The 24916-nt window shown below is 36.0% G+C and overlaps 4 protein-coding genes across 4 annotated transcripts in view; 2 read left to right on the top strand and 2 right to left on the bottom strand.

Moving 5' to 3' along the window:
• Positions 1–14028, bottom strand: part of CycB3 (cyclin B3) — a 32579-nt gene extending 18551 nt beyond the window's left edge. The window contains exons 1-2 of the mRNA XM_067287166.1: positions 13910–14028; positions 2345–2650 (exon numbers count right to left, since the gene is read on the bottom strand). Coding sequence (XP_067143267.1) covers positions 2345–2628 — 284 coding nt within the window. The 5' untranslated portion in view covers positions 2629–2650; positions 13910–14028. The remainder of the gene's footprint in view (positions 1–2344; positions 2651–13909) is intronic.
• On the top strand, positions 5096–6264 carry LOC136988981 (protein GVQW3-like). The gene is made up of 2 exons (XM_067286997.1): positions 5096–5698; positions 6151–6264. The coding sequence occupies exons 1-2, from the start codon at positions 5096–5098 to the stop codon at positions 6262–6264; spliced, it is 717 nt and encodes a 238-aa protein (XP_067143098.1).
• On the top strand, positions 6339–7811 carry LOC136988998 (uncharacterized). Its single transcript, XM_067287017.1, has 5 exons — positions 6339–6815; positions 7146–7259; positions 7345–7383; positions 7474–7515; positions 7583–7811. Exons 1-5 carry the CDS (start codon positions 6775–6777, stop codon positions 7722–7724), a joined length of 378 nt encoding a protein of 125 aa, XP_067143118.1. The 5' UTR covers positions 6339–6774; the 3' UTR covers positions 7725–7811.
• A 9306-nt stretch (positions 14029–23334) lies between the features above and the next one.
• LOC136988980 (uncharacterized) lies at positions 23335–24156 on the bottom strand. The gene has a single exon (XM_067286996.1). The coding sequence runs from the start codon at positions 24154–24156 to the stop codon at positions 23335–23337; it is 822 nt and encodes a 273-aa protein (XP_067143097.1).
• Positions 24157–24916: the final 760 nt, after the last annotated feature.

The raw sequence follows: 24916 nt of genomic DNA, 5'->3' as shown, positions 1-24916 counted from the left end.
GACTAATTGGGAATGACTATTAGAAATAGAAACATAAGCCAATCATTTTAAGTTTTTCTACTTTTTAAAATATCTTTGTACTCTGCACAATTATAATTTGTGGATATAATCTTACTTCATTTATAAATTCTTCCAAAAAGTCTAAATTTTGCCATCTTTTCTCATTTGCGTTGATAATGTTTTTTTATATTAAAGTCATATATGTTATATTAACCCGTTCTCTAGCCAATAGCATCAAAGGCACACACGGGATGTGTGATGAGTGCAGAGAGGGTAAACTGACATATGGTCATCCAATTTACAGATAAGGCCATGTGGGAAAGGAAGTTGATTTCCCTTTTCTCCAAAAACGAATGAATGTAACTTCCCTTCATGTAAACAACTTACAAAAATTAATTGTATTTTCCTTGCCAAATTAATTATATAAATCCCAATTCTCACAATATTATTTTTCAACATGGTCACCACGCTTTGTCCAAACATTTATTCCAACGATATACCAAGGCATTGATGCCGACAGAAAAGAAATCTGTGTCAAGTCCCTTCAGCCATGCCATGACGGCTTTCTGAATTTCCATATCAGTTTGGAATCGCCTACCACCCAGATGCTTCTTCAATGGTCCAAAGAGAAGGAAATCACAGAGTGCCAGATTGGGGCTATAGGGAGGATGTTCCAGTACCTCCCACTTAAAGCACTGTAACAATTCAGTTTACACATCTGTCCTGCTTTTATCAAACTCAGTGCACCAAACCCACACCTGTTTTTGTGACATGACATTACCACCATACACCTCAACAAGTTGACAATGAATTTTTACTGGTGAGTTGCCCTTCAGATCAAATCACACTACGCACTTCCATGTTTGACCATATTTCAGTGAGCGCAGCCATTTTCAAAATGATATTGCAAGAGTCTAACGCAACATTTGCACCATCTAACATCTGTGAGATAAAGCTGTGGTCTTCTGCTGCTGCCCTAATGGGAAATTCAAACAAGAGGAGGAATATGACACCCATAAGAGCTCTTGTTACCTTATTTTTTGAATCACCATCATAGTTTTGAAGCTCTCATTGGTTGTAGTTCACTAACTGTTCCAATCCGACTACAAATGTTTAACTTTTTAAATCTGTCTGACTGGTACTACCGTCAGCCGACTGCTGTTGTCATGGTAACACAACTCAAAGTCAGTCCAGTCAGTTGTAGTGTGAAATTGGCCTAAGGATAAGCACTTTCCATACTCCACAACACAAAACACCTTCTGCTACATAGTTGCCATTTTGACAATGGGCATTGCGCCAATACCTGGTATGTCATAAGGAAGTCTTCATGCATATGTTTCAAATTTGGAGAGTTTCTCTTTCATCCTGTCTCTGACATGAATGACCCAGCTTTATACTTTTGGAAGTAACAGGACTTTTTGTAATAACCCGTATTTTTATTTAATGACATAATTTGTCAATACAAGATACCACGATATTTAAGACTATGGTCAGTATAATTTCTCTATTATTAGTGGACCTGACCCACAATGGGATCAACCAATACAAATTGAGGGATGTAAAATAATGCATAATCAATATTACCCTTAATAAATTGTGAAAATATGGAATGAATTTAAACCTGATCTCATGATTATAAGCTGATACTTATGATTGATCATACTTTTATGAACGAAGAAAACTAAAGCATGCTTTAGACCTTTCATCATCATATTATGGTAAATTGCAATACAGTATGAATCATAAATAAATATTAACTTGCATTAGCATTAGAAGAAATGAACAGAATTTAATTTTTGCTCTTTACATAAAAAAAATTCATTCTTGTTAAGTAACTTAGATATATAGAGAGAATGTCGCACCAACAATTTTACTGATTCAAGAGAAAAATTCACATAAAGAGGCGTGAAAGAACATTTTAAGAATAGAACGACTAACGCTGTTCTTGTTCTCTGCACAGTAAGGTGCATGTGCAATGCTGATATGCGTATTTTAAATCCAATATGTTATTTTTAAACTTGTTATGTTCCAAGCGGCTAATGCCGTTTTTGTTCCAATTTAAAATCTTGTTCGAAAACCTATTTGAATCTGGTTCTGCCTGGAGACGACGTTTAGAAATATGTCAAAAGTGTTCGCAGGATATTAAAACATTTCTTAAAATGTTCTTTAATGCCTCTTTATGTGAATTTTTCTCTTAAATCAGCAAAAATTCATTCTTTATACAAAAATCTAATTGAGAAAGCTCTTTGATTTGATTTTATTTGGATATATAGTAATTTGTAGTTAGTTATTTGATATAATTTAAATTTAGTCATTATATTGTAGATATCAGAATAATGCTTACTCTTCATTAGATGTTGATGTGGACAATTCGAAAAGTTCTTTCTGAATTTCTTCACTTTTTGCTGTTTCATGAATTGAATCTTCTACTTCAGATTTTTTCTCTTGAGCTAATTTCTTATTTATCTTCTTAGTTGTTTTTGAAGCTTTACGAGTAAGTTGAACCAAAGCCTTTTTATGGCTTGGTCCTAATGTGCTAGCTATTGCATTAGTTATATCACTGAAGACAGAACGCTTTTTTGGTCCTCCTTCAGGGGAGTTGTCAGCCAAACGTTTTATATTTTCCATTGTACTATTATTCTGTAAATATCTGGAAAAAAATATATATATATATTTTTTTTTACTCAAATTAAAATTAATTTGCTTTGAAAGTAGTCATACGTACATAGTTTTAACTAAAAATGATAACATTACTACATTTATATGTATAGATTTTTTTAAAAAAGCATATAATCTCATAGAACAAATTATATATCTTTAATCACTATTTATGTTAATAATATAAGTGAAGCACTAATAAAACAGACTACAGAAACAATTACTAATCATTTTTTACATAGGAAAAGTATCTCTTCCAAAATAATTAGAATTTGATTATTTTGTATATTGTATATTGAATAAGTTTCATCTACGGTTAAACAAAAGAAAAACTTAAACTTTACATGAAAGTTTTATAAGGTCTTGTCAATGAAAAGTTGTATATTATTATTACTATTATTCATAATTATAATACCATAATTATTTTCAATTTTCCTCTTAATTCAGAGAATCAATTATACTCTATACCTTTTCAATATTCTTAAATATACTAAACAGTGTTATCCTTATATTTCTTTACAATATCACACAAACCACATCAGTATTGTAATAAATTGTAAATTTTTGCATATAATTACCAAATAAAAAATACTGGCAATTCATGCAAAAGACCTGTACTCATTTTGAATTAATTTACTAATTAATCTCATACTCTATATTAAAAAATTTATACAGATATCTTTTTCAACTAGCATTAGTAGTAGTACAATTCTTGGTTTGGAAATAAAATTATGAGACTGGAGACATTGTGGATTAGAAAAAATTTAGAAATATGTTTATTGATAAGCTCTGCTAATATGAGTATAGTCACTTTATAAGCTTAAAAAATCATTAAAAGCAAACATTCTTGCTAAACAGTATTGGAAATTCTAAACAAAATCTTTATTATTATATTTGTATACTTCAAGAACTTTTCTTTCAAGACAACTGTTACATTACAGTATCAGTTTTAGTGTGAGGTCCCGGACAAACATCAAACTTTAAGGTTCAAATGATGAAAATTCAGCGAGATAGTAAAGCTCTCATCTTTCAGAAATGAACAAAGCACAACTTAATGTCTAGTTTAAACAAAAAAGTTTTTTTGCAAAACAGAAAATAAAAGATGAATTGTGAGAACAATGTAAAAAGTCGAAAGAAATTTAGTTAGAAGGGAATCAGGTTTAGTCACAAAGTTGACCTCTCCCACACCCCCCAAATGGTTTGAATTGTCATCAGGTGACAATGGGATACCAATCAGCAAGCAGAATTGAGGGGAAAACAGATAAAAACATGTGTTTCAAGGACACAAAGTTCTTTGTTCTTTAGCTCCAGCAATTCGGTTCTTCTGTGGAAATCTGCTGTTAGTTTTCCATCCTCCTCAGAGTTACATTCACTCTCCGGGAATTGTTCTGGTTTGTCAAGATTCATCTTTTCCCCAAGGACTATTCTTTCAAAGCTGTGCAGTGCACCATGGGACCATTGATCTCAGCAACCATTGACAAAGGACTGAAAGAAAACATCCTATGGAATGTTCAAACTTTTGTTTCAACTCTCTCTCTCCTTAAAAGTGTGGCAGCAGAGAATTAGAAATTGTTTGTAAGAAAACTTTTTATAATATATTAATGGTAAAAAGATGGAAAACCTATCTCTGTGAGTATTTCATGCCCACACACAAATGTCTTGATCCCGCGACCATCCCAATAATCGCACACAGTTGGCAAGCCTTAGTGATGTCAGAGAAGTGGGATTTTAAGTTCCCAATCTCCACTCCTGTCGGCAGCCTCACATTAGTTCATGATTGCATACATATAAATTTCAGATAAAACATTTTATAGAAACAAAGCTTGTTTCCATATTAGTAGCAACAGAAGCATCCAAAACAAGTTCATAAAACATATGCAGTTAATCTATTGTCCACTACAAAATGTAATTGCATCTTATAGATAAAAGTAATAGTAATATTACTATTTAAAATTTATTCTATGATTTCATTCATTATAATTCCACCATTCATTCAATTTTATACTTGGAATTATTTTCACTAGTTTAATATAGTAAATGTGCTTACATAAAGGCCAACTCTCTGAAGAACCTCTTTTCATTTTTAATATCCAAACTTCATAAAACATATATCTCTCAATATATTATTTTTAACTGATGTTCATATAGGAAAAAAAAAAAAACATATTTAGAGGAGTGCAACTTAGAGAGGGGTGTGGCATGTGTCCAAGCTGCCAGGTAAGAGGACACTAACAGCATCAGACTGGCAACAAATTTCAGCCTGAAAATAATATATATGGCCTATATACGAGGGCTATTTTTTAAATAAGGTCCGTTTGTGAATGAGAGTGAGAATAATGAGCAATCATGGCAGTACGCATGCGCTTCTGCTCCAAGCAATCTTGACGCCATTTGCAGCCATATTGTCTGTCTGTATGCTGAGCTGTAGAAGTTTAAAATGTTTAAGAAAATTGAGTCTCCCGCCGACTGTGAGATACGATCTGTTATTCGATTCTTGAGTTCAAGAAACTTGGCAGCAGCAGAAATTCACCATCAGATTTGTGAAGTTTACGGTGATAATGCTATGAGTGACAATAAAGTTCGAAAATGGGTAAGAATGTTCAAGGACGGGCGAGTTAATGTGCATGATGAGCCATGCCCTGGCCCATCATCTCTGATTTCTGAAGATTTGGTTCGTGATGTGGATAACAAAATTCGAGAGGGCCGACGATTCATGATTTCAACGTTATCAATTGAATCTCCACAGATTTCAAGATCAGTTTTGTATACCATAGTTTCGGAGAAACTGAATTATCGAAAATTGTGTTCTCGGTGGGTTCCAAGACTGCTTTCTGACGATCACGAAACAAAAAGATTGGACAGTGCTTTATCGTTTTTGACTCGATACGATCATCCACACAGTCCGGACCTTGCACTCAGTGATTTTCACTTGTTTCGATACTTAAAGGAGTTCCTTGGTGGTCAACGGTTCAACGACGATGAAGAAGTGAAAACTGCAGTCGTGGATTGGGCTTCTTCACAGGCAGCAGATTTCTTTGATGTCGGAATTCAAAAATTGTTGAGCGGTATGACAAATGTTTAAACAAAAATGGAAATTATGTAGAAAAGTAGATAAAAGTATGTAGAATATGGAAAAAAATATATTTTAATGATATTTACAGTATTTTTCTTTTTATTAAAAAACAGACCTTATTTAAAAAATAGCCTTTGTATATGGGATGTTAAGAAATTAGACCAAAAAAATGAAATGATGGTAGAGGGGATCAATATAAGCAATTTTGGTCATATGAACTGGAATTGACATTCCCCCTTACAAGATTCAGATTCTTAAAGATTTTGGAAGTGGTTGCTGCCCTGTGATGCCAAATACCACACAGAGAAGCCTGACATTACTGTTAAGCATTCATTAAGCTGTGTGTGTGTGGAGAGCTGTTAACTCACACTGTTCTAAATACTACTGTTCAAAATTCTTCCATACTGGATAATCTGCAGGGCTTAAAGCCTGGACTCCACATTACCGTAATCTGTGACATAATCGTAAAACTGAAAGCCAAACTGACGAAACTTCCGGTTTTGGAACGTTCTATTGGACAGAAACAAGACTGAAAGCAGAGTTAAAAATTATTTAACTTTTCTGTTTTCATTCTGTGCTTCTGTCGTACTGCAACCAATACAAATGTGAGGATTTTGTGACACGTAGTTACATGAATTTGGCACGTGTAGTTTGAAATAGTCATAATGGCAGAAAGTTTAGCTAAGAGAATGAGAAAGCAAGTAGATCTGGAATTATTTATTGAAGAAGTCAGAAAGTACAGGTGTTTATACGACAAGAAATGTAGAGAGTTTAAAGATATAGGGTTGAAACACACAATATGGACGGCGATTGGCGTGAAATTTGGATTGAATGGTAAGAAAGTTTGATATACTGCATTGAACTCCTAAAGTGCAATCGTTTAATTAGAAAATGTTTTAAATAGGAAATGAAACAGAACAAAAGTGGAAGATGCGGAGGGATTGTTATAACAGGGAGAGGAAAAAAATTCGAGAGAGTTTAGCCAGTGGTAGTGAGACAAGAGAGAGACACAAATTTGAGCCACATGGCATTTATATGATCTCATGGATAGCATCCTAAGAGATTGTATGAGTGAATGTGCAAGGTAAGTTTATTAATGTCACAGTTTCATTAATTGATGATACATAGATATTTAGTAGCCTATCTAGAGGCGATTTTATCGAAATATTAATTCAAATATCTATCAAAAAAATTGCTGTGAAAAAAATACCCCTTAAAAACGCATTTTTAAGAAAATCTAACAAAAAATCTAGAAAATCTAAAAAAAAACAATAATTTAAAATAAATGCTTTTAGTTATAAAATATGGCTGCAGGGATTATTATTCTTTCATTAATATTATGTTTTTTGACTAAAATTTAAACTACTATCTACCTGATTTGTTTTCAATTTAGAATTTATTATTTTTTTTACAGTTCAGTTAACAATATGTCCCCATTAAGGGAAATTTCAAATTTAATACACAAAGATGAAAATAATCTAGAAAATAATATTGAGATAGTATCCTGCATGTCACTCACTCAATCAAAGTAAGTAATATACTTATTATGCTTTATAATTATTTAAGTGAAAAAAATTATTATTGGTATACTTAAATAAGACACTTATTTTTAGTAATGAAGATATTCCAATGAGTGAAACTCAAATACAAAAGTATGTACACTTTGAACTAATTTAAATATAATAAACCTATATAATGTATTATAAGTTTTTAAACAACTGATTATTATAAATTATTTTCAGCATTTCACCTACAGAAAATCCTGATGTTTTTAATACACCAAGGTATGATTATATTGAATATATAATTAGTTGTGCTATAATGTGTGTGCTGATGAATCTAATTTTTCAGTTCAAGCAAGAGTAATTACGAAAAATCTAGAAAAGAAAAAGGTATATTGAATGACTTGGAAGAGACAACAAAAAATATATCAGAGTATTTTTTAAAAAAAGCAAAACAAGAGAAGCAACCAGATCTGGTATCAAGGTTTTGAGAATACCCTGATGCCAGATTGAGAAACTTGGATCCCAGAAACAGACAAGAGGCAATTCATGGCATTGAATTGCTAATGCAAGAAAAAGAAAAGGCTGATAATGATTTTTAATAATTATTGTATATAGTGTTTTTAATAAAGGACGTTTCAATATAAGCATATTTAAATTGAACTTCAATGATGTTTTCATTTCATTCTTTATATAATTTATTTAAATAAATTTGATTCATAAGATGTATGAAATTTGTGTGTGAAATTTTTTCATTTAATTCAAATGTCTCCTGAATAATGTTCCTTGTGTAAATTATTAGTTTTTATACAGTCTGTTACAAAAGTATAGAAACAACACAAATTTTGTGATTTTTCAATATTTATTTAAAGTTTTTTATAGAAAACAGTCTTATATGTTTTAAAAGAATAACAAAAATATCATTTTCCAGCTTTTTATCTTTTAATAATAATAATATAATAGAAGTTATCACAGTTTTTCACTTTTTACCTGTTGCAAAAGTACAGGTACACTTTCTAAAATTACATAAATGTTAAATATATTTTAAACACTTTTAATATTTGGTTTCACCTTGTTTGGCTACAATTACTTGAAAAATTCTGTTAGGCATAGAGTTTATTAAGTTTTTCAATTGTTTATTCTTAATTTCATCACATGTATTCATTATTGCAATTCTCAATTGATTTACAGATTCATATTGTTTCCCACCAAATGTAATCATATTTTTGTCAACAAATACTAAATCAGTTATACCTCCAAAACCACCCCAAATCATTACAGACCCAGCCCCTTGTTGCCAGCTTATTTTAACTCTGCTTTCTCTTATTAAAACATGCCAATAATATAAAAACCCATCAGGGTCATCTAAATTAAACTTCTCATCACTAAACATTATTTCTTGCCATTCTTCAGTCCATTCCATCTTGTCTTTAGCCCAGTTTAAATGCATTGATTTGTGTTTGGCAGTTAAAGGTGGTTTTTCAACTTCATTTTTAAATATTTTACATTGTTATTGTTTTTTAAAGTTCTCCAAACAGTCACATGAGATACATCTATTGGTAATTCAGCAGCAGCTTGCCTTGTTGACATGTTTTTATTAGTTATAAGCTTCAAAATTTCTCTCTCATTCCCGGATGTTAAACATTTATGCTGTCCTGACTTCTTTTTTTAAATTCCTGCTATTAGTTCACACTCTCCCTATATATATTTATATATCTTGTTCAAATTTTCAATCGTTAATGAAATACTTTTTATTCATCCACTCAAGTTCAAATACATTTTTTTAAACTTGTAGTGGATGACACTTGATGTTAATACAGTTTTTTCAAATATTAATTCATTAATTAAATTTAATTAATTAATTTTAGTTTTATATGGGAGAAAAAAATTTCGCTTATATAAGATATTTAGCATATGTATATACATATTTATATTAATTGTAATTATTTAATAAAAAGTAACTAGAATAAAATTTTTCTTTGTTGACCTAAGTAGGAATTGACTTTAAAATAATTTTTTTATATTACTTGTTTGCCCATAATTTTTACCTTGTTGGAAAACATTTTGAATAGCATTATTGACAATATTTATATAACATTCAATAAAACATTCAAAAAAACCACCACGACAGTTAAAAATAATGACATCTCACCCTAGTCATGATAAGTTTAATTATTATGATAAATTAACTTTTAAAAGACTTATAACTGGTGTTCCTATACTTTTGTAACAGACTGTAATAATAGAAATTGTTGTCTACATTAAGAAGTTAAAAACTATATATATAATTAAGACAAACACAAGTATCTTGGATTTGTTAGTTTTATTTTTTCACAAAATAACAGATTTAGAACATTACAGCTACAGGATATTCAATAAAAATATATTGTATTAGCTCAGAGGAGTAATATTTACTGATAATACAACCTATATAAAGTATACTATACTTTAGATTGAGATTGAATTGATTTTTCTTGCCAAGGTATAGCTCCCTCATTACATAAATAATCTTTATAAATGTTCCTGAGACTTTTTGCCTCTTTATTATACATATTGCTGGTCACTTTTTTAAGATTTCCAAGAGTTATATTTTCAGATCTCCATATACCTTCATTCTGATTATAATCAGAATCTTCATAATCAGCATATCCATTTGGGCAATATGCTGCAGATTTCTGAATAAGCATATTGTGGAGAACGCAACTAGCAAGCACCATGCTTTTGACTGATTCGTCGTCATAATTTAACGGTCTCCTTAAGATACGAAATCGTGCTGCTAGTATACCAAAAGCATTCTCCACAACATGCCGACCTCTGCTTAATCTATAATTGTAAATTTTTTCTGAGTGACTAAACTCAGAATGTCTGGGATAAGGATGCAACAAGGACACATCATGCCTTAAAGGAAAGGCATCATCCCCAATTATAAAATAAGGGAACAGTGTATTTGAATTTGGCAAAGCATCTGGTTCACAGTGAAATGACCGTAACCTGCTTTTTCCAGTTCATTCATCTTGTAGGCTCACCAACAGTCAGTATATATCATTGATCCCTCTTTAATGTGTTCCACAATTTTTGCCATGAGAGTGGTTGCTTCTCTATTCAGAACTGGAACAAGAGAGCAATCACCAGTTTCTTGGCATATTCTGCCTGTTGTGGAAGAACCCTTCCACCCTTCCAGCATTGCTTTTTTGCCTTGTGAAAAGACTTTCGTCAATTTCCACGATTTTTCTGAGACCACTTATTCGGCTGTTAGATTGTCTCAACAAATGTAGAAAACATACCTCCCCATGGGCAAATCTAAGTTTTTCGGGGCCTAGGGTTTATTAAAGTCTAGTGAGGCCATGTTTTGCTAGATTAAGAATTATTATAATAAAACAATTAATACTATAAATTATCATTATTATTATTATATTATTATTATCTATTTTTTACTATACGATAAGTACTCATTGTTAATGAAAAAGTATTAAAAATTTATGATAATAATTCAATTTTTGTGGGCCCTTGACACTTGGGGGCCCAGTCCTATTAGTCCCTATGTAGATCTGCTTCTATATCTCCCTCATAAAACTGTTCTAGTCAACAGTTGTTTTATTGCAGATGTTTAGTTGCTTTTGACACCACTTAATGGACATAAGTTCCTTTGTCCAATAATAAATAAATCAAAGCACTGCTAAAAATAGTATCCTTGACTCATTAGACCAATTATTGGAATGGATGCTTATCATCAGGTTGCAGCTACTACCGACGCACCTCCAAATCCCTTTAGATATATTCAAATTCATTTGGCCCACTAGTGGCCAAGCAGTCTTCATTCCCTGAACACTGGAAATTCAGTTGTGGGTTCACATCTCACTCAGACGGGCTAGCCACATGGAGTTTTCCGGGTTTTCTCCACGTCTGTAACGCCTAAATAGGGGCCAGTTTCCCTTAAAAAGACCTCCCAGAAAGCACCCCCTAGATTGCCAAAGTATTGCGTTGCTATAATTAACTAAACAAACACACAAACAAACAACAAATTCATTTCATGGCCATTTTCGCATATTCAAACACTAGGTAAAATTGAAAAAAGAATATAGATTCTTCCTCTGTAAATCAGCTTGGTAAATCATATAACATAGACATTTTTCTTTCAGACAAAGATGTGGAAATAACAACACAGACTGAATCGATAACACGTGTCTGTTTAATGTAGGTTAGCTAGCCAAGTCATTTTGTTTTGAGGGGATACAGGTACTAGTTGAGATGTTGGTTGTCAGGGCAGTGCCAGCATCTGGGAGAAAGATTCACAAGTACCTAAAAATGTTCGGTTAGCTTATGAATGTTTTTATTAATACCATTATGCAACATGCAGCTTTAGTGTCTCATCCTGGATTAAAGTTGAACTCATTAAAATAGATATGATGCACCTGTATTGCATTTAATGTTTTGGGCATGCTTCTTTTCCATTACATGTCATTTCAGCAGAGCTTGTAACTGTCCACCTTTGCACAGATAATTAACTTTGAGAATGATGTCCGTACATCCACTGCATCTGGCATTTATCCACTTTTTTTCCAATGCTGCTAATTATCAATCTTTAAAAACATTGTTTTGTTTTATACTTATAAAATTTTTTTCAATTTTTTGAGGAAGTTAGACCGTTTTCTTGAAAAAATATACAGTAATAGCTATTTTGACATATGTTAGATGATTTGTTTTCAAACGTCTTTAAAAGCTCAAAACCTACAAAAGTTTCACAAAATTATATATGCTCACCATCAACTTCCTTATGTAGAAATCTAAAAAACTCTGCAACGTATTTCCTTTTTTTTACAATTAATATTTTTTTCATATATTTAAAGTGACAATAAATACATACAAATTCACTAATCCTTTTTGTTGTTTGTCAATCTTTTTCAATCATGTGTTGTCTAGATTTTTATAACTTTTTAAATGAAATAATAATGTTTATGAAAAAATGTATACCCAACCAGATAAGAAGATCCCACTTAGTTTGCAAGTGTTGGGTTAGAAAATTCTATTCTACATTATACTGTGTTAGTGTAACAAGTGCAAAATACCGTATTTTACGGACTAAGACGCACTTTTATCTTCGAAAAATTGCCTCCAAAATTCAGGCACGTCTTATAGTCCGTAGCATCTTATAGGTATTTTTTTTAAAAATTGCTTAAAAATTAAGGTGCATCTTATAGTCTGTAAAATACAGTAATCAAAAGTACAAAACTGACGTGATAAAATAAAATAAATATTTAATACGAAATAAGATTATCATTTTAGTATGTCTCGCATTAGAAAATCACATCAAAATTGTCAAAACCACATTTTGATTAAAATTTGGCCGTCAACTTTTTTGGCCATAATACCGACTTTTTCAAAATTACAAATTTTGAGTGTTCTATTCCTTTTGAATAGAATTCTCTTGCAATTTTGAAAAATTCAAAAAAGATCAGTAAAGCTACAACAACTGCCGTGCGACATCAGGCTAAATAATGACTATAATAATTATAAATTACTGATAAATTTGACCCTAAAGGGATGCGTAAAGACGCATATTTGTTGTAAAAGATCTATATATCATCATTAAACATTTAAGTACAATAAAACTGTGTTCTTTTAACAACGTTTAAGAATTGATGATAAAATTAAATTGCTAAACCAGTGATTCTCAACATTTTTTTTTATCACGGTACACTTTTAATAATTTAAAAATTTGGCGGCCACATGGTTACTTCAGTAAGTACCACAGGACAACCGGTAACATCATTAAAGTAATTTTTTAAACACAGTTGGTTATTTAGGTAACATTTTCTAAATGCCTTGGTAACTACCGTCAGTTACCGGTAACACCAGTAACAATTTCCAAATGTGCCCTAGGAAGGTAGAACTGATTAAACTACTTGTCCGCCGTCGTTTATGTATGGGTATTCGCAGTGGTGGCACACTTCAAAAATCTCACGGCACAGTGGTTGAGAATCACTGTGCTAAACAATGAACTGAATATTTTGAAATATCCACTTATTTATGCAGATGTTTCAAGCGGATATTTAAGTAAAAACCGGATGTAAATCTTAATTTAATATAATGAATATATTTTATGTTTGATTTTTTACATTTCACTGAGATTAACAATTCTTTTAATTAAGCTCATAATTATAAATTTTCTAATAAAAGTTATGGTACCAAAGTTATTTTACAATTTATTCATATATATAGCATATACATATAAGTATATGCATGAAGTATCTAAAAGTACCGTATTTTACGGACAATAAGACGCACCTGAATTTTGGAGGCAATTTTTCGAAGAAAAAAGTGCGTCTTATAGTCCGTAAAATACGGTAATTTCTACCAACAGAAATATGAAATCTTCAATAAACAATATGGCGGCTTCCATTATAATCTATTATTATTATAGATAGAAAGCATCTTTAAATATTATTAGTGTTTTAAAATCTGTCTTACAAAAATATAAAGTAATCAAACAATCGATTTGATTGGACAATTGCATTCCTCCTTTGATAAGAAAAAACTAAAAATGTTCATCAATCATTGATGAACATTTTTAGTTTATGAACATTACATGAACATGAACATTACATTTAATAAAGTTGTTACTATTTAAAAGTTTACACTCGATCATAAGAAAGAGATTTATATTATAAAAACTTACGTTCAATATTTATAAATTATTCGAATAACTTTCAAAAATTTGCACACAGGAACGCATTCCTTGTTCAACGTTTCAAACTTCGAATTGACGCCATCTCGCGTCGTTCAATCTGATTGGCTACCTTTGGATCAAACAAACCAATGATGTTTGCTTTTACAACTATTTTTCTATTTCTTTGTTTTTTGGTTTTTTTAATGTTTAATTATTCCATGTATTTGTATTTTTAAATAATTATATTAATTTTAATAGAAAAATAAATTAGAATTGAAAAAAATAATAAACGTTATTGTCTTGTTTACTTTTTTTTTAACTCCTTCCGCCCTTTTTTTTTAACTCTTTCCGCCCTGTGGGCACTAAGAGGGCCTCTTTTAGAAGGCCCATTATGGGTTCGGCCAGGCCCACAATGGGGCGACCGGGTGGTGAGGGACGGGGCCCGACATATCCGAACGGACCACCCCCCGAAAAATTCCTGGGGATTATTCGACCCGTTCGGATTCGATCCCGGGTCCCCCAGAGCGGTAGGCTGCCACCTTTACCGCTCGGCCATCCGGCCCTGTCTTGCTTACTCTTAGTGAGGTTGAGGCCGAAGTTTTAAACGCGAAAACGTGTACGTCGGACGTTCAGCGCCGCTGATTTGTAAGCCTAGAAGTTTGACAATGGTGTTTGGAAAGTCAGTGGAATCTTGGTCGACATTCCAAACGTCAATGTCAAACTTCTAGGCTTATAGGAAAGCGGCGCTGAACGTCCGACGTACACGTTTTCGCGTTTATAACTTCGGCCTCAACCTCGCTATTGAAACAGCGTTTCGAAATACCGGTGGTCGATCAAATGGTCGCGAGGATAAGGTGTTATCGTCTCTCGTAGGGTTCCGAATTCTAATCTAATATTTATCTTAGATGATAGAAGTTTGAGTGTTGTTCTCATTTTCTTTATCCGTGATGATCAAATTCTACTATAAGCATATTTTTCAAATCTTTCCTCTCTGTGGGCACTAACAGGATCATTTTAGCAACCCCGAATTTTTCGGCTTCTGGCTACGGATTCGAGCACGGGTCCCCCAGAGCTGTAGGTTGCCACCCTAACCGTTCGGCCATCCGGTCGTCTCTACTATAGCTGATGGTCGCTAGATGATCGAGGTACCTTGCTGCTCTGTGGACCCGGATTCGAATTACAATCAGAACATCAGAAATCTTCGCAAACAGTTTTATCCTGATATGACGGTTTCCGTCATATCAGGGTAAAACTGTTCCTCATTACCCGTCTGGCCAAACTTTTTAAGCTCGAAAAAAGCCTTCTTAATGCCGCATGAAAAAAGATTTAAAGAAAAAGATAATATTTTAAGTCAGAATTTCTAGTAAATATCGAAATTGTAATCGGCCACACAGCCTCAATAAGTTATTCGAGTAAGGCACCAAGTTACCACTCTGAACACCCAGAATCGAATCCGGGAAGTCGATAAACACCAGAAATTTTTCAAGTGGTCTGGCGTGAGCCGCATTAAGCTTTTCGTAAGCCCTAAGCACTTTAATTTTTTAAATATAATCTTTTTCTTTTGTCTTTTTAAAACTATTTTCGAATTGCAAAACAGTACAAAAATTATTGTTGCTGCAAAAGGAGCAGAATTTAGTATCCAGCTTTCCTAATACATTGCTCTTAGAATGTACCGGTACATGTCAATGTTAGGATCGAATTCTGAAAGAGAACAATCTTTTTCAACATTAATTAAATCGCATTAAAAATCATTTAAGATCTAATTTGTCTCAAACAAAATTATCATATTTATCTGAACTTTCTATAGAAAGTGAAATATTAAAACAGCTGCCAGTTGAAATTAATAAAAATTTTGTAAGTAGAAAGTGTAGAAAAGTCTACATAAAATAAACTGACAGCAAAAATTTAATGTTTTATTTTAATTCCCATAACTTTATTTTCTCAATTTTTAATTTCGCAGGTCTTTAATTTTTCATTGGCCCTGAGCACTGTGCCCAAAGTGCCTAATGGATATGACAGCACATGTAAGTTAAATTGAGTAACATTAAAAATCATTAACAAAATGAATGAAAATGAACAGTATATTTACTTTTATTGAATAGTAAAATTTCGTTTTGTCACACTGTAATATTCAAAATTTTATTTCTCTCTTTTAGTTGTGCTGAAGGATGGAAACGAAATCTTGATCATAATTGCCTGTGAAAAATCAAGAAATTACTTTCGAGTTCGCCCATGATGACAGAATGGATAAAACTACTGAACACAGCTGGTTGTTAGTCGCAGGTTAGTATCTGTCTAACGGGTTCTGACTACCTTTGCAAAATTGGGTTCCCTACGCTTTCGCATTTCCTAAAATCCGCCGGCGAACGTTCATATATATGAATAACCAAACGGATATATACACGACAATTAGTAAGATAACACTTAAGGCATAATCCATAAGGCAACACCTGGGACGTTTGTACGGCCGGGGGACATTCGGATACAAAGTAATATCCGTTGGATATCTATGTGACATGGTTAATGTGTTCGATGATTATTAGGAAAGAAACAGCCACCGAGTAAACGGCCCACTAGGAAGTAGGGAATTTTATGGTGGGCTAGTCCACTATCGGTGAGAAATGAACAATCAGCTTTTCCTCTTGACAGGCACATTGCCTACTGCTGGAATGCTGGTCTGAGAAGTCATCTCATCTGACAGTCGGTCACCCCTAGTATGGGGCAAGGAACATTGACAATACAGCAATACGTTCAGGAAATCCTGCACCTAAATCATATATTGCCTTTTATGGCAGTGTTGCAAACAGCCATTTTCCAGAAAGATAATGCTTGCTTAGCAAACAGCTAGAGTTTTCCAAGAATTTTTGTTACATTGCTTCACTCCCTAGGCCTCGTCTCCAGATTTGTCACCTGTCTATTATTTGTGGACCATGTCAGCTTCGACCATCTACGAGGGTGAAAGATCCGGAGTAATAGTTGCATTATCTGTGGACAAATCTGTTGAAGAATAGCATATGATGATTGTAAGCCTGTATGAGAGCCGAAATTGGTAAAAATATTGTATTATAAACGACTGAACTGACCAGATAATATAATACAAATAACTCTTTATTAACACAACTAAAACACTTCTACATCCGGCTGGTTCTTTCGAGCGACTCTCGCGCCGTTTGCTTTTTTCTCCCCTCCTTTTCGTTCCGCCACCTCGGCATCTACACGATTACGTTTCGTTTATCTGAATCATCAACAATATATTACATTACATTTAATGTTTATTCAAATCATCAACATATATTACAAATATTTTGTTTAATTTTTGTTGTTCGAGAGAAAATTTAAGGAGACAAAATGGAAAAAAATGTTAAAGACAATTAAAACCGTTCCCCACGGACAATTAAAACCGTTTCCTTATTTCCTCCGGAACCAACGAGTGAAAAATTGACTATTGGCTTCAATGTACTAAAATTCCTAACGAAGTCATGGGAAAAACCCAGGAGAAAGACCCCCTAATAAAAAGGAGGGGCCATCCAGTTTTTTTCTTGAACTGTGTGTGTCCGGCCGCTCGCCACCGCCTCTGCCATCGCCGATCTTAGCCGTCGCTACTCAAGAGAATCCGTCAACGCTCAAGGGAAATTCTCGCCGCTCCGGAGGAAAGCGACTTCAAGACTCCCTACTTCCAGAAAGTTCCGAACGGATCTTCAATCTCTACGAACTCTTAAGGTATTTATCAACGCGCGAACGATTGTAGCTCTCCTTCTCGCAGTCAGGTCGTGATAATAATAATGAGGTTCCTATATATATATATATATATATCATATTATTAGCATCCGCTGAGCATCTGTATAATGATAAGGTTTATCCATATATATGCCATATTTTTAGCATCCACTAAGCGTCTATATATAGCTTGTTAATAAATAATATCGATTAATAAACGGGTATTTTTGTTAAATAATAACTAGTGCAATGTACTTCTTCCTGCTTCATTTCTTCCATTCCGAGTCCGAAAGTCTACAAACGCGACCACTCGCGCAACGAAATAAGCGGCCAACCCGGTTTCTGTGTCTGTCCGTAAAGACACGGTGGTGTCAGTCCTGACAGAGCATCAAAGAGATGCCGACCCTGAGGTCACACCTGCATGTCCTAGGACCTATCGTATTGCCATATGTATCCAGGCAAGTGGTGCTCCTGCAAAGTAATAAATGTTCCTTTAAGTTACATCGTTGTTCTACAGGAAATTGTTCCTTTGCTATGATGTTGCAATTGCATATTACCATCGTCATTACCTTAGCACTAATAAAGTTTTATTGGATTCTAATACCTTCTTGGTGAGTAGCTTTTTTGTCAATCAGCGTATAAATTAATTATTTTCTTAATATTTATTGAGCCCACAAATGGCCGAGTGGTTAAAACCACTAAACACTGGTCGTGGGTTCGAGCATCACTAACCGGCTGGCTATGTAGAGTTTTCCGGATTTTCTTCAGGTTAGTAACACCTAAACGGAGGCCACTTTCCCATAAAAGACTTCGACAGGCATTCCCCTCGGTAGATCGTCCATGTGTGGTGTTGCCGTATAAGAATAAAACCAAAACCTAATAGTTGTTATCGATAAAAAAAAGTTTTAAAAAATAATACAGCAATTTCTTTTGCTTTTAAACTTCTGCATTTCATTTTTTCTTAAATTTAAACTTTTTAATTTTATACATTTTTTCAGCAATTTTTCCATTTAATTACATATAACACAGTTAACGTAACACAAGGCATGTCATTCCAAACTGCGTCTTGTCCACTTTTTAAATTTTTATACCATTAGCGCTGTAAGGTCGCCGACAGGAGGGGGTAAGTTAATCCCGTGTCAGGATGAGCCTAAGGGACGTTTGCATGTGGGTGTGGCGGAGGAGGCAAATGATGACAAGTGTTTTACATAAGGAAACCGTTTATTGGAGAACATATATGCTTACATCCACAATAGACAGTCCACTTCTCTACAGTCTTTCGGAGTGGCGAGGATTTCCCTTCCGTCGAAGCCCCGGGGCGGACGAGATGAGATCGCTGGACCGATGCTCGCAGAGGTGCTGAGGCGTCGTACGTCGTTGGCGGCGACACAACACAACACAGATCACGGCTCTTTGCGGGATGCGGAGGAGACTCTCTCGACCTTCGGGATCCCGGGTTTTTATAGTTCTTCGCTCGCTATTCTGATTTCCGATTGGCCCATCATCCCCTTTCCCGTTTTCCGATTGGTCTCTCCTTTGTTTCTAGCCGAAACTCGGGACGACCCGGGTCATGGGAAAGGTCCGATTCGGAGTGTCCATCTGGCGTCTTTTTGACCATTGTGTTCGGAGACTGTTGACAGATTTACATGACTCGAACTCATAATTTAGCCCGTTAATTGCGATTTCTGTCATAATTCCGTTTATTTATGGACTTTCGTGTCAGAGTTCGACTCTTCCGTTTGACATAGATGGATCGTTTTTAACACGTGTTTTGGCACGTGTTCCGACAAGTGTTCCGACACTCGTTGTTTACATTTTGCGTCGCGATGTCTAGATCAAGAGTTATTTTTCCCTTTCCCCCTCTCTCTTTTCTATATAATCTATTGTTGTAATTTAAATGGAAGAATTTCGTGATTTACGGACCTCGTCTGCAACCTCACAGTGCTATCCGATTACCAATGTAAAAAACTATCATAATAAAATGTTAAAGTTAAAAAACAGACTTATATCATAACAATCTAATGTCATATTTACACTTTCAATTATTCTAAAACTCGTCTTATTTATCTTATAAACTTCGATGTCTTCCCAAATTTTCGTTGAAATTATAATTCCTTCGGCTAATTATGTCACATTTTATCAATTCTACATGCTGGTTTATGCCAAGGTCCTATAATATATTCTAGGACCTTGGGTTTATGTAAGTAAATAAATGTAAACATTGTCAAATTCCAAGCTTTAAAATGAATACTGAAAATTAAGCGAAAGTGGATAAAACGCACTTTTGAAATGACGCACCTCAAATGTTATGATTATTAGTGAATAAAAATACTCGTAAATTGAATTAAATTATTATTAATACTGTATATGTTTTATATTTTGTCATTCGATCCTACTGATCCTTAGAACTAAGCAGACAAACATGAACAGTAACAAAAAAACTTTATTAGAAAGGTGAGAACTGTCACCGACATCCTCGGCCAACATCCAGGCAAAAACCCCGCGAACTTTCGCGCCTTTTTTTCTTACAAGTTGCCAGCCAACATCTCGTTGGCAAGTGTTGCCAGGCAGTGTTCGGGATCTCTGGCGCTGGCGGCCACAGCTACTCCCCCACCAGTGTCTGCGACACGAAACGAGCGGGAAAGGATACATGTCGGCCAGAGCGTGTGGTAGTTTGTCGCGTTGGGGCTGGATTGTCTGTGGTACGTTTAGTTGGCGCTGGTCTTGGCATTGGAGACATTGGGGGTAACTGGTCCGACTCACTCGCTGCGAGAAGAAAAGCCGGTTTCAGTCGATCAATAGAAACTACAGTTTCTTTTCCTTTTATGCATAGAGTGAATGTCTTGCTACCACGTGACACGACTTCGTAGGGTCCATCGTATGGAGGCTGCAAGGGCTTCCGTACAGCATCATTGCGAAGAAATACGTGGGAACATGACTGCAGTTCTTTGTGGATAAATGGGTTGCGGTAGGAGTGGTGCACTACAGGCACTGGTTTTAAGTTTGCCATCATCGTCCTGAGTTTTTCGACGAAAGAACATGGATTGACGTCCTGAGAACCTGGGACGAAAAACTCTCCTGGCAGTCGGAGGCTGGTGCCATAGAGCATCTCAGCCGCGGTAGTATTGGTGTCTTCACGGAGCGCAGTTCGCAATCCTAACAAGACTGTAGGTAGCACTTCCGTCCATCTTTCAGTAGAGTGACACTTGATGGCAGTTTTAAGTGAACGATGAAAGCGTTCAACAATGCCATTTGCAATTGGATGGTATGCTGTTGTCCTAACTCTTTGGGTACCAAGAAGTTGAGTGAGGGATTTAAATAAGCCAGATTCGAATTGCCGTCCTTGATCAGATGTTATTTGGGCAGGCACTCCAAAGCGAGATATCCAGCCTGAATACAGGGCTGAAGCTACTGTTTCAGCTGCTATGTCTGGCAACGGGATTGCTTCAGGCCAACGAGAAAATCTATCGATGATTGTGAGGCAATATGTTGAGCCGTTGGAAGGTGGCAATGGACCAACAATGTCAATATGAATATTTAAAAATCTAGCGTCTGGAATAGGAAAGGTTCCCAAAGGGCTAGCGACATGTCTCTGGATCTTCGATCGTTGACAAGAAATGCAGGTGCGAGACCATGTCTGGCAGTCTTTACTGATGGATGGCCAAACAAATTTTGCTTTTACCAATCTTGTTGAGCTCCTTACACCTGGATGGGACAGGTTATGGACAGTGTTGAAAGCAGTGCGACGATAACTAGGCGGAATGTATAGACGAATGCGACCTGTCGATACATCACAGTAAATTTCGACATCACTATCAGGAGTTTAAACTTCTTAAGTACAAGTGATGAGTCACTTGAAGTCAGGAGAGACTGGAGCTCAGGATCTTGCTGTTGGTCTTTTGCAATTTTGCTATAATCTATAGATGGGCTACTAATTGATTTAATACGGGAAAGAGCATCAGCTGGAACGTTATCGATCCCTTTTATGTGTCTGATGTCTGTTGAGAATTGTCCTATAAAATCAAGATGTCTCAACTGACGGGGTGTACACTTATCGTGTCGTTGCTGGAAGGCAAACGTTAATGGTTTATGATCTGTGTAAATGGTGAACTGTCGTGCTTCCAGCATAAACCGGAAATGTTTCACAGCCAAATACACAGCCAGAAGTTCTCGGTCGTATGCAGAATACTGACGCTGAGAGTTACTCAGTTTGCGGGAAAAGAACGCTAGTGGCTGGAGACCTTGTGCTGTAACTTGATGAAGGGCAGCGCCCACAGCAGAATCGGATGCATTGACGTGAAGTGCAAGGGTAGCACTTGGTGAAGGATGATGTAGTAAGGTGACATCTGCTAATTGTGACTTACATGACTCAAATGCCTGAATCGAATTGTCAGTCCATTTAATCTCGCGCTGGTCGTTTTTCTTTGCTCCTTTAAGTAGGTCGTGTAAAGGAGCTTGGTGATGGGCCGCATGGGGTAGGAACCTACGATAGAAGTTCAAGATGCCTAAGAACCTTCTCAGTTGTTTGAGGGTCTGTGGTCGCTTCTGTTGAGTTATGGCAGATACACGTTCTGGAAGTGGCATAACGCCGTGGGGAGACACCATGTATCCTAAGAATGATACATGTGGAGCAGCAAAAGTACACTTGGATGCATTTATTTGCAGACCGTACTTGTCAAGGCGTTGAAACACTTGCCGCATGTGCATCTTATGTTCCTCCCACGAAGTGCTAGCAATGAGGATGTCATCTAGGTATGAAAAACAAAAGTTTAAGCCTTTCAGAACTTCGTGCATGAATCGTTGGAATGATTGGGCTGCGTTGCAGAGACCAAAAGGGAGGAAAACGAATTCAAATAGCCCAAATGGCGTTGTAATGGCTGTCTTTGGCACATCATCTGGGTTAACTGGTATATGATGGAAGGCTCTAACCAAATCGATCTTGGAAAATATTCGGGCTCCGTGTAGACTTTGACCAAAATCGTGGATGTGTGGCACTGGATAGTGATCGGGAACAGTTATCCTATTCAGGGCACGATAGTCTCCAGTAGGTCTCCAATCGTTACAGCCCTTCGGCACCATATGGAGGGGAGAAGCCCAGTTGGACTTTGATGGTCTGCATATACCTAACTCCATCATGTGCTGGAATTCTTGCTTTGCTACTTGCAGCTGAGCCGGATGCAATCTACGGGGTTTGGCAAATACGGGTGGACCGTGTGTCTCGATATAATGCACTGTGTTGTGCCTGACTTTATCTGAAAACGGTCGAGGACGAGTGAGATGTGGAAAGTCCTTGAGGATATCCTGCATTGGGAAATTGCTGATTATAGTTTTGATAGAAGTAGGTGGTCCTGTATAATATCTTCCTCGTGTAGTAAGGGAAGTCAGGGGGTCGACCAGTAATCTGTTTCGTATGTCGAGAATGAGTCCAAAGTTGGCCAAAAAGTCTGCACCGATTATAGGCTTCTGCACATCAGCTATGGTAAATTCCCATCTGAAAGAACGTCTTAAGTTGAGGTCAAGTTCTAGCACCTTTGTTCCATACGTCGAGATTTTAGAGTCGTTGGCAGCATACAATTCAACCTTTGTAGGCTGATTCTTAGTGCGATTGGGAATGATCGATAAATCTGCTCCAGAATCAATTAAGAAATTTAGGCCAGTTTTGTTGTCATACACAAACAGACGGCTATATTTAGGAGCCAGGCTGGACCCACAGGCCGTTACTGCGGCTGGCTGCGCTCGTTTCCCTGATCAGCAGTTCGGTCGAAGGAACACGGCGAACGACATTTCCTAGCGGCTGATCCAAACTTATCATGGTAGTAACAATATCCCTGACGATTGAGGCTTCTTCCTCGAGGGCATGAACTAATGCGATACCTCGAATTCGGGTCATGTCGGTTTCTCTCTCTACTACGATAACGGGGACGAGCAGTACGCGATACATTAAGTTCTGCAACCTTCGTTGTGAGTTCTAAAATCTGCATTTCGAGATTTTTGATTACGGGATTGTCGGCTTCTAAGTTGATGCTGGCCAGTTGGGTTGGTTCTGTAAGTTCAGCAACCTTGTCAGCAAGGATGGCTAGCTTGTCTAGTTCATCACCGCTAACAGCCAGAACTGTCTGAATATTTTTGGGGAGACGTTGGAGCCACAAGTTTCTAAGAAATTCTTCGGTAATCTTGCCCGCTGAAAGCTCCCTCATTTTACGGAGTAAAACGCTGGGTTTCTGATCCCCTAACGCCAGATCTTCAAGCAGAATTTTAGCCTCTTTGGCAGCGGAGTTCTGAAAAATTTCGAGGAGTCGATCTTTGAGTTTAGTAAACGGAGCCTCGGCTGGACGGTCAAATACTAAGTCACTGACGTTAGATAGAATCTCCGCGTCCAGGGAATTGATTAAATAGTTGTACTTAGTGTTCTCACTTGTAATCCGATTAATGGCAAAAGCTGCGTCTAGCTGCACAAAAAATAATTTGATGTTGGTTTTAGTGAAGATAGGCATTTTTGCCTGTACACGTCCGATTTCCAACTCGTTCTGTTCCGCCATTTCGGGCGCCTAACTATGCGGGTAGAAGGAAAGCGGGATAGTCTTTGATTAGGCTTAGCCCGAGTCACGCACTCTCAGCCGTCTTATTGAATTTACGATTCAGAAACTGATCATACCTGCATGTCCTGTTAAAAATGTTCCTTCAAAGACATAGAGTTGTTCACTATCCAATTCAGTCGAAAGTCCAGGTAGTTCGTTAATCGCATCACGTTCGGGTCACCACTTTGTCATTCGATCCTACTGACCTTTTTTTTTTTTTTTTTTTTTTTAAACTCTTCCCGCCCTGTGGGCACTGAGAGGGCCTCTTTTAGTAGGCCCATTATGGGTTCGGCCAGGCCCACAATGGGGCGACCGGGTGGTGAGGGACGGGGCCCGACATATCCGAACGGACCACCCCCCGAAAAATTCCTGGGGATTATTCGACCTGTTCGGATTCGATCCCGGGTCCCCCAGAGCGGTAGGCTGCCACCTTTACCGCTCGGCCATCCGGCTCTCCTACTGATCTTTAGAACTAAGCAGACAAACATGAACAGTAACAAAAAAACTTTATTAAAAAGGTGAGAACTATCACCGGCATCCTCGGCCAACATCCAGGCAAAAACCCCGCGAACTTTCGCGCCTCTTTTTCTTACAAGTTGCCAGCCAACATCTCGTTGGCAAGTGTTTCCAGGCAGTGTTCGGGATCTCTGGCGCTGGCGGCCACAATATTATATTTTTTATATAGGAAACATCAAATATTCTTTTGTTTTTAAACTCTTTT

This window comes from Centruroides vittatus, unplaced genomic scaffold, assembly GCF_030686945.1.
Source record: "Centruroides vittatus isolate TY-2023 unplaced genomic scaffold, ASM3068694v2 scaffold_435, whole genome shotgun sequence".
Taxonomy (NCBI): Eukaryota; Metazoa; Arthropoda; class Arachnida; order Scorpiones; family Buthidae; genus Centruroides; species Centruroides vittatus.
Note: the sequence above shows the minus strand (reverse complement) of the source record. Positions and strands in the feature narration are given on the sequence as shown.